The sequence below is a fragment of the Diadema setosum genome, chromosome 16, assembly GCF_964275005.1.
Source record: "Diadema setosum chromosome 16, eeDiaSeto1, whole genome shotgun sequence".
In the NCBI taxonomy this organism is placed as follows: Eukaryota; Metazoa; Echinodermata; class Echinoidea; order Diadematoida; family Diadematidae; genus Diadema; species Diadema setosum.
Window position 1 is genome coordinate 15,060,223 of NC_092700.1, and position 17,116 is coordinate 15,077,338.

The 17,116-nt window shown below is 40.6% G+C and overlaps 1 protein-coding gene across 1 annotated transcript; it reads right to left on the reverse strand.

Moving 5' to 3' along the window:
* Positions 1-1,540: 1,540 nt before the first annotated feature.
* On the reverse strand, positions 1,541-5,642 carry LOC140240141 (uncharacterized). The gene is made up of 2 exons (XM_072319947.1): positions 5,536-5,642; positions 1,541-2,687 (listed from the first exon to the last, which is right to left on the reverse strand). The coding sequence occupies exons 1-2, from the start codon at positions 5,617-5,619 to the stop codon at positions 1,629-1,631; spliced, it is 1,143 nt and encodes a 380-aa protein (XP_072176048.1). The 5' UTR covers positions 5,620-5,642; the 3' UTR covers positions 1,541-1,628.
* Between the last annotated feature and the right edge of the window lie 11,474 nt (positions 5,643-17,116).

Genomic DNA, 17,116 nt, shown 5'->3' on the forward strand with positions numbered 1-17,116 from the left:
TGAGGCTTGCACAGAAAAAAGACGGAAGTTTAACAACAATCAAATCCGATTGACATAGAACGTTTATATTGCACTCTATCAATATTATTGTAAATTGATTACATTGGATTGCGAATAGCCCTCTCCGAGTCAGTCCTATCATTCATTATAAAGTCAAAATGTCTTGCATCAATACCAAATAATACTCGAAGAGACAGATACGTTGATCTATGCCGGCCTATATTATACTGTACTCCTGATGGTCATCGAACTGCACATTTTATCTGATGTATTGTCCTCTGTCGATAATGTATCTCCACCCGACATGAACCATATTTGACTTAGATGATATGATTCACAAGAGAAGAAACAAGCAGTCTTTACATTTCTGACAAAGAAATCAACGTCAGTGGCAATCAAAGAACATCTCAGATTGTCGTGACTGTAGGGATGTCGGAATTAAAAAACTGAATAATTAAGATCAAACTTGAAATTTGAAATCCTTGCCTTTGTCCATAGGATACAAATGCCACTTAAGTTACAGTTTAGTACATTTTGACCAATAATCATCGACGGAGTGATAGTATGCACATAAAATATACGTAAAGTAATCTATATACACTTTAAATTTTGGGACGGATTGTCACTGATTATTGGTAAGAATAATAATTACTTGTATTGACCCCATTGCACGTGTGCAGTGGAAATGTAGTCTCATGTATATCATCATAATTAATACTGTCTATTTTCAAAAATGCATAATCTTAACTTCACACACATACACAAAACATAAGATGATAATATGCAAACAATCAGCAAAAATGTGGACGGAAAAAGTAAGACCTATACCAGTTTTTTTCCTGTCACAACTATTCGGTAACAAACTATGTTGATCTGATGAAGCGAACGGACATATTATACAGATTTTTTCACGAATTCACCATTCTTTTTACTGCTGAGAATGTACAATGTAAGTCATACACTATGAAAGGTATGCTAGCATCGATGCTGCAATGATATTTTATCAATTTGATACCTGAAGAAGATTCAGTATGCCATTCTAAGCTCTGGTAATTAATGTTGATCCCTTTGCTTGTGTATTACTACATTTGCTCGATTTAGTCAAATTACATTACGTAATGATTTGATCACATATCATTATGATATGTTGAGGTTTAATCCTGTGATCTTGGGGAAGAAATAACCCATAAGATTGATTTCAAAGTAATCAACATAAAGCAGTTTTCATGGAAGAAGCTCTTTGACGTTTCAATACCTCTGGTAGCTCGTTACACTTATTTTCAGACCAATTGAGACTCACTCCGTGTTAATCTGCATGTTCCATTAATAGTAACGCTCACTAGTCATAACGATATAGTATCAGTCGCAGCTCACAACAATCCTTAATTACAACTACTATCCCTCATCTCTATCTATAATAATGTCCTGAAACCACAGAGATTTCTCGATGATAGTTTGGCAAAATATGTCATCATCTTTATGATCCCTTATGGGAAGAGTGGCACGAAATTTCTACCACCATCAACCTCCAATGAAATAGGCTTACATGTATTAATTGGCAGATAATAATAGCCGCTTGTCTTTGCTTGTTTTCCTCATTTCCCAACAAGCGATATTCGCAAAGACTATTATCGGATAATTTTCTTCTTCTCTTCGGGTTGCTTTTCGAGTTCCTGCATATACTTGTAAATATCTGGAGTCACGGTTAGCGTGAACTTTTGATCCAACAATCCCGGATACGGTTTCGTCGCAGAAGCGCCGCAACGCTGTACGCTCGGATAGCCGCAGTCGGTCATGGGATGGCACGCGGTGATGAACAGGAGCCGATCATAGAACTCGACGGTTTCACCCGAGTATTTGAGCATACCTTCGGTCAATTCTCGGATACCCTGTTGTACCTGACCCTTGCTGATGATCTCCATTTGCGGCGGGAAATTCTTCTTTAGCATCGCTAACCATTTGACCTTCGGCATGACGATTGGCAAGGTTTCAATCTCCCACTTGACGTCCACCCGGATACGCTGTAGGTTCCGGATTAACTTTGTGTATGGCTCCTCCGAGTCTTCCTCGGATAGCCGTTTGTTCGCCTCTGAGAAGAAGGGCAACGTGTTCATGGGTCCCGGTCGATGTATAATCAGCATCTTCCCCAGGGGAGATATCGTCTTCATGATGTGGAGAAAAGTCTCGGCCGGGTTTGTGAAATGCTCGCAGGAGTCTTTCAGCATGATTTTATCAAAAGGCGCCTCCTTTTCGTCCTTCTGAAGATCTTTAGAAAGCTGCCTAAAGTACTCCTCAGCCCCGACATGCGAAATCTTGAATGGCAGCATACGCTGGTTGCTAGTTTCCTCGTAGTGGATCAATCCAGGGTAGATGTTGACCATGGGCTGAAGTAAGCAGAACTTTTCTTTCACCTTCTCGGCAAAGCTGCCCTTGCTCGCACCAACGTAGGCGAACCGGTCGTGGGTATCCAACTCCAGGTGTTTGTGGATGAGTTTGTACATGGCGTCCTCGTAGACGGGACCGAAACTGAAGACGTCGTCGTCGGAAAACGAAGGGAGGTTGAGTCTATCGGACCAGTGCTCGCTGATGACGGCAAATGGTTGGGGTGTGGCCGGGATGATCGGGTCACGTGGTGTGTGAGGACCAGGATCTGGCACGGCTTGGTGTACCGTTGTCTCCAGCATGGTCTGCAAGAATGAAAATTAGGGACAATGATAACATTGGCATGAACGTGTATAACGCAATATGCCTAGCAGCATTCTCACATGCATGATTATAGATACTTGCTGCCTGTACAACAACATGCTACACGCTCGTTTATCCATAATTACAATCATATCAGTGAGTTTTGTTGATGTTTTGTCTGTTTTTGTTTTGTTTTGTGGGTGTTTATTTCTAACAAAGGCAATAGATTGTAAAGCATGATATTCTGACCGAAATATATATTGCATACCCAAAAGAACTTATTCTAGGTACTGGTATATCTTAACCAGCATGTCTGTCATGACAGACGAGAACTCCTAGTAATTTCATTGATATTTTCAGAGTTCTCAAGGGGAGTATGCATGCCAGTTACAATGTTTCTTTCTCATCGGTCATGTTTGCTGGTAAGACCTGAATTTGTCCTATATCTTTATAAAACTGCACTTGTGGTGAATTCTTAGTGGAGTCGTCGTCACTTACAGCTGCTGCATGGAAAGGGAGAGTCGACGGTCTTTTTGACAAACAAAGGCAAAACGTTCGCTAAACGTGTTGTAATAAACTGACACATTTTGTTTACCCGTATTCTGCCTCGGTTTAAATGTAATCAATCTATGTTGTTGTTGTTTTTTTTTGTGTTTTTTTTTGTCCACAGAATGAGGTGAATAGGTGGGTGGGTGATGCAGATCAGTAAATTATGTCAAAGGTCAAGATAACAAGGCGCTACGTTTACGTGCTCTGTCTGCGCGAATTATTTGAATAAACAATAACCCTTCCATGAACTTCGACTACCGACAACTATTGGGCAACATGGAAAAGATACTGTTGTCATTATTATCGCAATGTGCTTTTTACACTCCATATCTAATAGCGAAGGGCTGATATTTATCTCAAAGCGTTTCAGTCAATAAGATTGCATGTTTAATGTTTGTGGCCAAAGGTGTAAAGATGTGTACTCTCCAATCTTCGACGGGATTTGTAATCTCTTTAGACGCTTTCGAGTGAATGTAACCGTTAGAACAAAAGTTCGATCTCAAGGAAGCGAAGCAACTTAATTAAAGGGGATGGCGAGTACCTCATCAGTGGGAATCAGTGGGAATGCTGGGGGATGATTGTTCCAATCCTTGTGGGATTCATTTAAGAATACATTATATATCTATTGTTGTGTGAAAATTATTTGCTTCAGAATGGTCTCATATTCAAGTAATGTGCAGTTCAATGTTTCCAGGTTAGCATGCGTGTAGGCCTACAGTGACGGGGCGATCGTTAACAGCCCGTTAACGATCGCCCCGTCACTGTACAGGCATGCTACTCTCTAAAAAAATCTGTCACTCTTGAAGGAATGAATACAAAAAAGAGTGAATTTCGAGTAAAATTGGAGTGAATTTTGAGTGAAAATGTTCATTTTCACTCGTTTCAGAGTGACCTCAGGGATCACTCCAAAATCTTCGAGTGATCCCTGAGGTCACTCCAAAATGGGTGAAAATGAACATTTTCACTCAAAATTCACTCCAATTTTACTCTAAATTCACTCTTTCTTGTATTCACTCCTTCAAGAGTGAATATTTTCACTCGATTCTTCTTAGAGAGTAACCTGGCAACATTAAACTGCACATTACTTGAATATGAGACCATTCTGAAGCAAACAATTTTCACACATCAATAGATATATAATGTACTCTTAAATGAATCCCACAAGGATTGGAACAATCATCCCCCAGCATTCCCACTGATTCCCACTGATCAGGTACTAGCCATACCCTTTAAACTTGATTGACGGTATACATGTATAGTGTTGATATGACTTGATAGCTGTGAATGCATTCGAGCAAACTGCTGGATCTACGTTCTAAATATGGGAATCTAATTAGTCTGAAACAAAGCTAACTTATTTTCATTGATATATCACATACTTTGAGTTGAAGATAAGAGTTGTAGGACCTAACTGTGAATATGCTGTTTGACATAATAAAAATTTAATGGTCTGTGTCATTGGTGAACTGTGTTGATCTTGAGAGGAACATAAAGTGATATAGGCTACAGCGTTTGTATTTGATATTTAATTTGAGAACAATTACTATAAACTCTGCACTCTGTGTGTATCTTTTTCACAAATACAGCACACATGTGGCAGTGACGATAATAGGCCTACATTGTTGGCATACTGTAGTTGATATTTGATAATTGTAATAAAACTTTCTCACGGCTGTATAGACGTACATGCAATAGTGATGTTAACGATGTTGCCAAAGAGAGCACATAAAAATGTGTGATGGTCATTGCTGTTACGATGGAATTAAGCAGCAATTAACAATCTTTATGGTAGCAGCTACGTGTATGTGTACAAAAGTCAATGTTTGTGGACAATGTCTTTATAGTCTATTACAACGTAAAAGACGAGACAAAAACTATACCACAATTTCACAGAGAGAGAAGGTGGGAGAGAGAGAGAGAGAGAGAGAGAGAGAGAGAGGGCGAGCGGGAGACCCCAACAGATACGATAGGATAATTATGAACTCTGTACATTTGCAGTGTTCACATGAACAAATGCGTTGTTAATTGAGCAAAAAACTATGTACACTGGTGTAGAGACAAATCAAATACACTAGGTAAATGCAGTAATCTACAACTAGTGCCCCTTCCCCCATCTTTCTCTTCTTCCCGCTGACTACTGACCGCCGCGCCGTTGGCGTATGATTGCCATACTTGCGCTTGTCACATGAATAGTGCAAAATTAAACAAAGCTCACTGTTATTTTCCAGCTAAAAAGACTATCGGTTCAAAATATACACACTAATATTATGAGAGCTTGTATTTGAATTTGATTTTCCTCACCCTTTCCTTTCTCTGTCCTCCTGTTGGTGAAAACATCCCATCAATGTGGAGCATTGTTGATAGCTCGGATCGCAAACCAGCCATGGTCGCATGAGAAACCAGGTCGCTACAATCTCATCCTGGCAAAAGATGATATCCCAAGAAAGTGAACTGCAATTTCGTGTGAGTATTTCAACTTGGTGCTCGGATAGGCCTTCAGAAGACGTTTAGCTTGTTCTGGAAACTGTCCATGTTTTGCGATCGAGAAGGGGGTTCCAACGCGAAAGACCACGTAAGATGTAACTGAAGAAGTCTCAACACAACAGGTGGATTGGTAACCAAGTACTCATATGCGATAACCGGTGGATTTTTTGGCTTAGCATACAAAGCCGAACTCAGTCGACATGTGTACACCCGGAACACAACTTTCCCAAGTGTGTGATCAAACACACACACACACATACACATACACACGCCAAAGCACCGAGTCTCCGCAGAGTGGCCCCTTTACCCTCCGGTGTCAGGGCATTGTTCGGTTGCCATGACGCAGCGACGCTTGATCAAATTTACATAGGTACACACAGACGAGACTTGATTGTGCAGTCATTGTGTGGATAAATATCCGAATGGTGCGGCTTTGAGAGCTACGGGTAAGGATATTGATGGAAGCCCGAGGAGGGGGCCAATGAACAATAGGACGATTTCAATTATTTCACCCTGCTTTGAATGCTTAATTGGTGATAATAAATATTTAAACCCAACATACAGTGATGAGTTTGTTTGACATTGCGGAGATCGATGCTGTCCAAAATTGACATGAAACACATAGTGACTTTATGAACAGGAATGATATAATTATCAACTATACTTTGAAGTACGGCTGGTCGACAACTTCATCGATCGCGCAATTCATAATACTTATGTTTTTCCAGCTGAGAGCCTCCTCCCTCCCATCCCCCATCCCCCTCCCGTGCTAACGAGGTAATAAGCGTTTACCCTTTTTAAATAAATAAATGACGCTTGCTTGTTTGCATAATAAACAAATAAAATGCAAGTTCTTTTAAAGGGGATGGCTAGTAACTGATTAGTGCATGGGAATCATTGGGGGTGTTGGGGGATGATTGTTCCGATCCTTTGGGGGATGATTATTCCAATTCTTGTGGGATTCATTTAAGAGTACATTATATTATATCTATTGTTCTGTGAAAATTATTTGCTTCAGAATGGTCTCATACTCAAGAAATGTGCAGTTTAATCGCCCTGTCACTGTACAGGCATGCTAACCTGGAAACATTAAACTGCACATTACTTGAATATGAGACCATTCTGAAGCAAATAATATAATTCACACAACAATAGATATATAATGTACTCTGAATGAATCCCACAAGGATTGGAACAATCATCCCCAGCATTCCCACTGATTCACACTGATCAGTTACTAGCCACCCTCTTTAAAGATAGAAAGTACTTTCACCATTATTAGCTATCATTACTCCAAAAAGGCAGCATGATGAAAGTTGCTCATAAATTCTGTCAGGACTAAAATACCACTGTAATTTATGACTGCATGCTTTTGACTTTATCGTTTTCATTGTTCATATTGCTATATTGCTGGCTTATTTTCTGCTGCGTTTTTTTTTTTTGACTACCGGTATCTTTTTTTTTTTTCTTCATTTCATCATTATTATCTTTTTTTTTATATCTCTGGAGCCATATGTTTTGGGGTTATCCGTCTTTCCCTAGGTTCGTAATCAATTTGTGACGTAACTTCAAAACCTTTCGGGGTATCCTAATGAAACTTGGCATATGCCTATGAATTTATGAGTGTACGAAGTTGTACTTATCAACTTTTGGGTGTATATGCATGCTCAAGGTCAAGTGTCAAAATTCAAGGTCAAATTCGTAAAGTTTCATTATTCCTCTCATTTGCAATGCCTGGAGGCATTTTCTGGACACTTAGTGTAATGATGTATAACCAGTTAACGATTTTCTAGGGAAAGTTTTGAGCCATGGGGTCAAATGTCAATTAATGTCAAGTAAAAATGCTAAAATATGACTTTTTTCCTTCATACATCTGAAACGACTTAAGGTGTGTTCATGAAACTTGAAAAGTACATCGGTATTATGCATGATACTGCCTGACAGTGATTCTCTTGGGAATTTGGGGGCATGGGGTCAAAAAGGTCAGGGTGAAATGCTAAAATTCTACTATTTGATAATGGAATTGTGTGTTTGTGTGTTTGTTTGTTTGTTTGTTTTATCATTTACCATCCGAGAAGATGGCAGGGCTCATTATTCAGCTGCACTTAATAGCTGGTTTTCCATTGGGTTAAGTTGGATGTGAGGGCTGGCGGGACCACTTCACCAGGTTATGCACCCTGCTCTTTGCAATGAATGAATGAAGCGAGATCTTTTGCGTACATGGAGTTGTTGTGACTCCCTTGCAGATAGGGTTTGCTTGTTTGTTTGTTTGTTCATTTCCATCTGAGAAGATGGCTGGATAGCCCATAGTTCAAAACCTGCGACATGTGTATACACATGGGGGGGGGGGGGATGGAGAGAGGGAGAGGGAGAGAGGGGGAGAGAGGTGTATAGTTGATATCTTATAAACGGGATATTATACACATATTCTGATAAAACAGGTAGACGGGGGTTGGAGTTCGTGAAGAGATAAATACTAAAGCTCAAGCATCCATGAAAGCAAACGTAATAACTGCCTATATTGATTACAAGGTGAAGCTTATAATATGCAAGTCAAAAATGAACTACTTGCAGAGTACAATTTTTTTTTTGGCGTTCTATGTGGCATGCAGTAATTGTACTTCTCAGTCAAAATTATTTCGTTAATTACATAATAATTATTGAGAACTCATGACCGTTATCAAAGTTAGGCGTGTATAGAAATAACCAACCTGTCTTAGCGGCCACTGCATGTCTTTAGCGCTCACGTGTCGTATACACCACTAACAAGAATTCCCTTCGAGAGTATGCCATTATGTCCTTTCATGTCCACTGTTTTGTCACCCTCGAGTAGTCGTTATAGACAGGTCTGACTGTACTGGAAAGTGTAAAGGACGATCATTATCTTTGACAGTTTTACTACTCTGTTTTTATAACGACAGAAATATATCTGACAACTCATTTTCATTTAGCAGGGCCGTCGCACTGTTTTCAAAAGTGTGATGGGGCCCACTTCCGGGTTTCATGAGCTAACAAGCAAAAAAAAAAAAAAAAAAACCTTATGTATTCCTTTGTATGGTGCACAAAAAGTGTGGGGGCCCGAGCCCCCACGGCCCCCACGGCTGCGCCGCCCCTGTTTAGAATATTATAGTTGCTTCATTTATTATTTTTTCAACCGACTGTCAAACATAATATGATTGATAGGTAGACTGTATATAACTTTAGTGACGTTGGCAGTAACAGTTTTTCTCACGGTTCACTTAAAAAAATATCTACTTCCGCATAAAAGAGACACTAAGAATGGCAGTCAATGGGCAACTCAACCGGCAAGATTTAGTCAGGACCCTGCCAGTTATGAAGGGTCGGTCCCACAACTTGTTCAAAGCCTGAATTTATGGTGCTACATTTTTTATTATTCCTACCAGTTCAGTACTGGTTCGCACGTGCGGACCATCACGCGCGATGCGTAATGCCCACATCATTGCACGCGAGCTCGCGTTCCTCTCAGCTTTAGTATTTAGCGCACTGCACAATTTTGGTGCACATAATACACTACTGGTAGTAGTCGAGTCTTCCTATCAAAGAGCGTAGAAGTGCGCCCTACAGGTGTAGTAAGCCATGGAGCCCAACAGCGGCCATTTTAGGAAGCAAACCGCTGGATTATCGCGAGCATACGTGACCTGTAAGATTGAATTCTGCCTCCTTTTAATTTTCTCTATCTATTTCTTTTTATACTTTTATCAACAGTTTTCTATTATATTTTCTCTTTCAATTCAATTTTCTTGCTTATACTTGCAATTTTATGAAGTTTCTCGTATTATTTTCATACATGTATTTTGATAATTTGGTTGTGTATTCTGCAGTGTATTCCTCGACATGGTGAATGATGAGGAGGCAGGGATTTTGTTTTTTTCAATTCAATTTTCTTGCTTAGGCTTTTTATCTTATAATAATAATGATAATAATAATAAGGCGCTTAATACGGCTGTTTCTAAGCGCACAGCTTACCAGAAAAATCAATATTGACTCGGTCCAAAATGATACAAAAATACAAATACAAAAATACAAAATAACGTATGTACAGTGTATAAATGCAATAAGTACAGGTAATCAAAATCAGTGTGCACCTCCATCGACCGACCCACAACTGTACCATTCCAAAGGACTATCTACTGAAAAGATAAGTCTTCAGCAGAGTCTTAAACTGATTAACGGAAGTGTAGCTAGATGTAGGCATGTAGAGAATTCCAGAGAGAAGGGGCAATTATAGAAAAAGCACGATCACCATATTTTGTGGAAGTACGAGGTCCAGGAGTCAACTGCATTGTAGAGGATGAACGGAGGGATCTCAAGGAAGTAGTGGAACGTAAAGAAACGATATCTATGAGATACTTGGGGGCTTGCCCATTCAAAATTTTGTATGTAAGCAGAATAACTTTAAAGGATATGCGGTGATGTATGGGAAGCCAGTGGAGAGAACGGAGGATTGGAGTTATGGTTCGGATTTCCTGGAGAGGGAGACAAGTCTTGCGGCAGAATTTTGTACCCGTTGAAGTGGGAGTAAATGTGTCTGAGGGAGGTTAGAAAATATGTAATTACACTGTACAATAATCTAGAGGACAAGAAACAAATGCATAAATTAATTTGGAAGTTGCAGGTCGGTCAAGTAGTTTCCTTATCTTCCCAATTTTGAACAATCCAAAAGATTCTGCCTTACAAAATAATATGTTTATCTTATGAAGTTTCTCGTATTATTTTCATATTTTGATAATTTGGTTGTGTATTACAGTTTATTCCTCATGACATTAATTTGTATGATTTTGCAGCCTTAAAGGAACTGCTCACCACCGATCTGTCAGCGTCATTTTCATTTTTTTTTTATATTTCATAATGATGTTAGTATGAGTGGTACCTTTTCATGTTTTTAGGAATGATTTGTAAAGAGGGTAGTTATTTCCATTATTATTATTATTCATTGTTATCATTATTACTTATTATTTTCATATTTTGATAATTTGGTTGTGTATTACAGTTTATTCCTCATGACATTAATTTGAATGATTTTGCAGCCTTAAAGGGACTGCTCACGTGATCTATCAGCGTCATTTTTAAAAATTTCATAATGATGTTCAATATGATTTGTAAAGAGGGTAGCTATTTCCATTTTTACTATTATTTAATCATTAACATTATTACTTATTATTTTCATATTTTGATAATTTGGTTGTGTATTACAGTATATTCCTCATGACATTAATTTGTATGATTTTGCAGCCTTAAAGGGACTGCTCACGTGATCTGTCAGCATCATTTCTTTTTTAATTTCATAACGATGTTAGTCATTATGAGTGGTATCTTTTCATGTTTTTCAATATGATTTGTAAAGAGGGTAGTTATTTCCATTCGTACTGTGAATATTAAGTTTGTTGTATTTTCATATTTTTCAGTGGGATTTATAAAAGAGTGTAGCAACATGCTGATGTTCTTTCAACCAGTGATGTCACATGTAACTATAATTTCATATTATGTACGATACTAAACATGGTGCATATTGCATGAGATTTCATCTTTCTGACTGATTCATTTCCTATTCTGTATATGGTACAACACATGGTTTATTAGATTTCATTCACCTTTCTGACTGATTGATTTGCTCTTGGAATATTCTGTGAATGTTTGTGTATTGAATTTCAGTTGGCGCTTGCTGATATTTTTCATCATGGTGGTGCACTGGTGTTGTGGGAGGTTGGGTGCTGGTGTTGTCTGTGATGTCTGGTTCATGGGTGTGTGTGCTTTTGGTGTGTGGCGCTGGGGCGGGGTTGATGCACGTCCGCTCATTGCGGCGACCGGGGAGAAATCCGCCCAACCATCTGGGGTGTGCCTTTCTTTTATTGACTCGGTTCAAGATCTAAGTTCTGCTTGAGTGATTTTGCGTAGACTCTCACGCAAGTCACCTGCTCTAATACAATGAAATGAAAGCGACGTATACAGCATATTAACGGAAATGAATATCTTAAAGCGACTGGTCATAAAAGACTAACTTTCTGACAATAAAAGTAGCTTATTTTCACTGAATTTCTGTAAGTTCTGCTTGAGTGACTTTGGATTGCGTAGACTCTCACACAGGCCACCAGCTCTGGTACAATGAAATGAAAGCGACGTATAAAGCTATCAAAGGAAATAAATATCTTAAAGCGACTGGTCACGAAAGACTAAGACTAAGACTAAGTATATAGGAATACCGCGTTAATTTGAATATACTAGTATGTAAAATCGCGAGGGATCTGACCAGAAGCTACAGGCCGACAAAAAAAAAAAAAAAAATGATAATAAGGATAATGATATTGGGCGGACGTTCGCACCTTCAATTTTATAGTCAAACAAAGACGCTCATGGTGTTACCAAAGATAGGAGATATCTTCAGAGGACACTTTGACTACAGACGTGACAGAGACATGACATCATTTCAGGACTATAAGCAGACCTATACATGTATTGGTCTGCTTATAGTCCTGAATTAGGTCTGTTTATAGTCCTGAAATGATGTACCACTACCTTTTATAAGAAGGGATAGCGAAAAGTAATTACCATCACAAAGACATATCTTCCGTTGAAAGTGGCTGGTGATTATGCAATGAGACACGAGTCAATTGTCTTCGTATCTGCGCAGCAGATCTTGTTTGGCATCAAATATTTTTGAGCGGCGGCTTCGAACATCTAGCAAAGGAAATAAGACCCCGTTTACAGTGCGGGGCTGGGCTCGGCCGCGGCTCGGCCGCGGCCGAGCCCGGCCTCAATTGCGCGGCCGAGCCTCGCAATTTTGTCCGTTTACACTGCTGGGCTCGGCCGCGCTTTCGATTCAAACCTTTCATTATTTGGTCGTAGTGGCGCTCTGCTTGTAAACTAACGCAATTTGGTATTGTCTGGTTTTCAGACCCTTTGCCAACTGAATTCCGTGGTGACGAAGTCGCCGTTCGGGCAAAGGCCTTTGCCGAAGGAAAAAATCCTTTGCAGGACAAAACCACCTTAAACTATACTAGTTTTCGACGTTGAGGGGGTTAATATCATGAACAGCGAAAGATAAAGGCAGAGGGTTTGGAAGCCAGACTAAAACTGGCCGCGCAATTGGCCGCGCATTTGGCCCAGTTTGCGTTTACACCAAGAAAAGGCCGGGCTCGGCCGCGGCCGAGACCACCTCCAGAGCGAGGCCAAATGCGAGGCCAATTTTGGCCTCGCATTTGGCCTTTTGCGCGTTTACACTGAAGCGGGGCTGGACTCGGCCGCGGCCGAGCCGCGGCCGAGCCTCGCACTGTAAACGGGGTCTAAGACGGTTGTGACTCCATTCTCTAGAACCTCCTTGGTCTGATTGATTGAGATAGACATGCTAATCAGTCACTCGATCGTATTGAAAACTTTGACAATAGATAATCACGCAACAGTATAGACTTGATAATTACTATAAATAATTTTTGCTTTTAAATCAGCTGTACTATACATTAGTCTGTCTCTAGTTATGAAATCGTATAAGCAACTACTAAGAAAACGTCTGAATAAACAACTAGATCAACAAAGACCTCGTGTAGCCTGTCTCGTAAAGAGGGCACTGGGCCCTGTGCGGCTTCGAACACGATGGCATTATCAAAGCTCTAAAATTAATTCGAACATCGTTCTTGCCCTCTTTTTAATTCATTTGTGGGTTTTTTTTTTGTCTCCTTTTTTTTTTTTTGGGGGGGGGGAGGAAGAAGAATACTAATTCTTTTATTTTATTTTTTTTTTTGGGGGGGGGCATGAAGAATACAATTCTATTTTTCTACTTGATAACAATGTCGCTCCCTGACACACTTGCCCCCCCCCCCCAGAAGTATGTAGAAATACATGTTTGATGTCGTTCATTGAAATTTACAAATTACAACCGCCAGTATGTTATTTTTCCGTTCGTGGAACACCCTGTACAGGTGATTGACATGTAGATGGCGCTGTTTATCCTGTCGGTCTCGTGGGCCTTCTTTGCCTACTGTCGGTCTCGTGAGCTTTCTTTGCTTAGTGTCGGTCTCGTGAGCCTTTTTAGCTTAGTGTCGGTCTCGTGGGCCTTTTTTGCCTACTGTCGGTCTCGTGAGCTTTCTTTGCTTAGTGTCGGTCTCATGCGCATTTATTGCTTAGTGTCGGTCTCGTGGGCTATGTCTGCTTAGTGTCGGTCTTATGAGCCTTTTATGCGTAGTGTCGAACTCATGGGCTGTATGACTCCTGAGCCGTATAACTCGTGGGCTGTATGACTCATGGACCTATTATTGATGTCGGTCTCGTGGACCGTATGACTCATGGGTGTCGGTCTCGTGGGATGCCCCCCCCCCCCAAAAAAAGACAAAAAACACAAATGAATCAATAAAAGAAGACAAGAACGATGTATGGATTAATTTTAGAGCTTTGATTATGCCATCGTGCTATTTTAATATGCTTTTCCAGTTTTTAGCTAGAAGGCGGACAGGATGTACTTTTTACCTCTTCTCTTTCTTGATTCACTAGTTACTTTGGTTATATTAGATATCCTACCCTCCTGCTTAGACGTTTTGGAGTAAGATCTATTTGTAATTTTCTCTGTAACTATAATGTAATTCAACTGATAAAAACGTTTTATATCGCAGGGATTCACTTCGATTTGTGGCTTGTGTTATTCTCCTCCAAACAGTACATTTTTTTCGTGAAATACAATAGATGTTTTATGGATACATCTTGTTTTTTTTTCCAAATCCCTAACGCTACCTTAATAGACGATTACGGTTTTTTTTTTTTTTAATACTAAATCAACACCCTTGCAGGTTTATTGTGGAAAGATCTGTTGCACACTTTTACTGAATTTTGTTCATTTTTTTTTCACAAACACACACCCACGCAAACACAATTAAAGATCCTGATCATTTCAGGGTGTGGGGGCAACTGATGGGGTTACACCCTGGCAACTCTTCTTTTCCATCTCTCATATCTTCTTATGCTATTATCAGGACACCAATCCATTGGTCTATAGGTGGCGCTTTTCATCCTGTCGGTCTCGTGGGCCTTCTTTGCTTAGTGTCGGTCTCGTGAACCTCTTTTGCGTAATGTCGGTCTCGTGAGCCTTGTATTCGTAGCGTCGGTCTCGTGGACCTTTTAAGTGTAGTGTCGGTCTCGTGGGCTTTGTTTGCTTACTGTCGGTCTCGTGAGCCTTTTGTGCGTAGTGTCGGTCTCATGAGCCGTACAACTCCTGGGCTTATTTTACTTGATGTCGAACTCGTGGGCTGTATAACTGGTGGGCTGTATGACTTGTGAGCTGTATGACTCGTGGGCTGTATGACTTGTGAGCTGTATAACTTGTGGGCTGTATGACTCGTGGGTGTCGGTCTCGTGACGTGCACCTTTTTTGGGGGGTGGGGGAGGGACATGAAGAATACAATTCAATTTTTCTAATTGATAACAATATCGCTCCCTGACAGACCTGCCCCCCCCCCCCCGAAGTTTGTAGAAGTACATATTTGATGTCGTTCATATGTAGATGGTTACCATCTTTCACTTGATAGCGTGACGAAATTACACCCGCCAGTATGTTATTTTTACGTTCATGGAACACCCTGTACAGGCTATTGACATGTAGATGGCGCTGTTTATCCTGTCGGTCTCGGTCTTCTTTGCCTACTGTCGGTCTCGTGGGCTTTCTTTGCTTAATGTCGGTCTCGTGAGCCTTTTTTGCTTAGTGTCGGTCTCGTGGGCCTTCTTTGCCTACTGTCGGTCTCGTGGGCTTTCTTTGCTTAGTGTCGGTCTCGTGAGCCTTTATTGCTTAGTGTCGGTCTCGTGGGCTGTGTTTGATTAGTGTCGGTCTCATGAGCCTTTTGTGCGTAGTGTCGAACTCATGGGCTGTATGACTCCTGAGCCGTATAACTCGTGGGCATGGGTGTATGCAAGGGGAGGGGGGGGGGGGGGGGGTGGTCGGGAGGGTCGTACGACCCCCCCAAATTTTCAAAAGGTCCACTTTTTGTAAAAGACATTTTTGTTTTTTGAGGGCTTTTTACTCTATATAGGCCTACAACAGGGAAAAAAAAGTGACCGGTGTTCCAGCAAATTGTCAAAAACCTCGTAAATTTCGTAACTTAGTTTTAATATGCCATAATTTACCTTATTTCTAAGCCGCACTGCCATGCCGAAAAAGTCACTTTTGTATGCACCAAATGGCCCCATTTTAAAACATAAAATTCAAAAACTCCCTACCGTGGGAGGGGGGACACCCCCCTCCCACACCCTCCCCCCGCTCGGTCGCTCCGCTCCCTCGCAAAGGTAAAGGTCCAAAAATTTTGATTACGACCCCCCCCAGAAAAAATCCTGGATACACCCCTGGTGGGCTGTATGACTCGTGCGATGTCGGTCTCGTGGGCCGTATGACTCGTGAGTGTCGGTCTCGTGGGATGACCCCGATATAAAGAGGTCACGAACAATAACGAATTTAGCCATTCACATCTTCCCTACATTTCCTCTTTTTATCAAAAATCGCACATATTCCACCAAAGTGTACATCAACTCGTATGATATCAATTCTGAGAATATAAAAGCTCCCTCTTGTGGGAGGAAGACATCCTACCCCCCCCCCCGCCCCAATCACAACTTCCCAGATTATTTTCTCTTTGATTATAGACATTTTAAATTCCACCCAAAGTGGGTGCTGAGAATGTTGTATTTCTACATGAAAAATCCAAATGCTCCGACGGGGTGGGGGGGGGGGGGGGTGTAGTGGTGTAATAGACAAGTACTCAAATCAGACCTGGAGGTATCAAAATTCGGGGCCAAAAGAGACGATATGACATGTGTATTGCGGCCAAGAAAGACGATTAATGAACGTTCAACCCTCCCCCCCCCCCCCCCCACACACATCACTACATAAATACACATGGCCACTTTACTCAGAATAATTATTTTTTCTATTAGGACAAGAATAATCAACGTTTGTTATCATTAACAAGAGACATGGTTTTAGGCGGGGATCAGTAATGTTAATATATAAGTTGACAGCGACGAAGATCACGATTATGATAAAGAATATAATGATAATACTAAGAAGAAGAATGTTGATAACTTCAGGACGGCACACGATTCAGCCACGGAAGGGATGTTCCGCCCATGTCCGTGCATCGACAATACATAATAACAACCACTCGTCAGTGTGTTAATTCAATATGTTAATTCAAATTCAAATCTTATTTTCACTTTTTTTTTCAACAGAATGTACAAAAAATGTGAAATTTGACATGCGTGTCGTTTAGAATATACACAGCGACCCAAGGATAACAACATGTTCAGCACACAAAAAAGAGACATACAATTCATAGATAGAAGTGCCAACACACTGAAAATTCCACACATATCAAGAGGTCTACATTACCCCATCCACGGTACCCCC

What these genes read in the sequence shown, in the direction of transcription:
- LOC140240141 (XM_072319947.1), bottom strand. Translation starts at nt 5,619, where the DNA reads ATGGCTGGTTTGCGATCCGAGCTATCAACAATGCTCCACATTGATGGG. An exon ending in GAGGACAGAGAAAGGAAAGG is followed by an intron (nt 2,688 to 5,535) that starts GTGAGGAAAATC and finishes TCATTCTTGCAG; the next exon opens with ACCATGCTGGAGACAACGGT.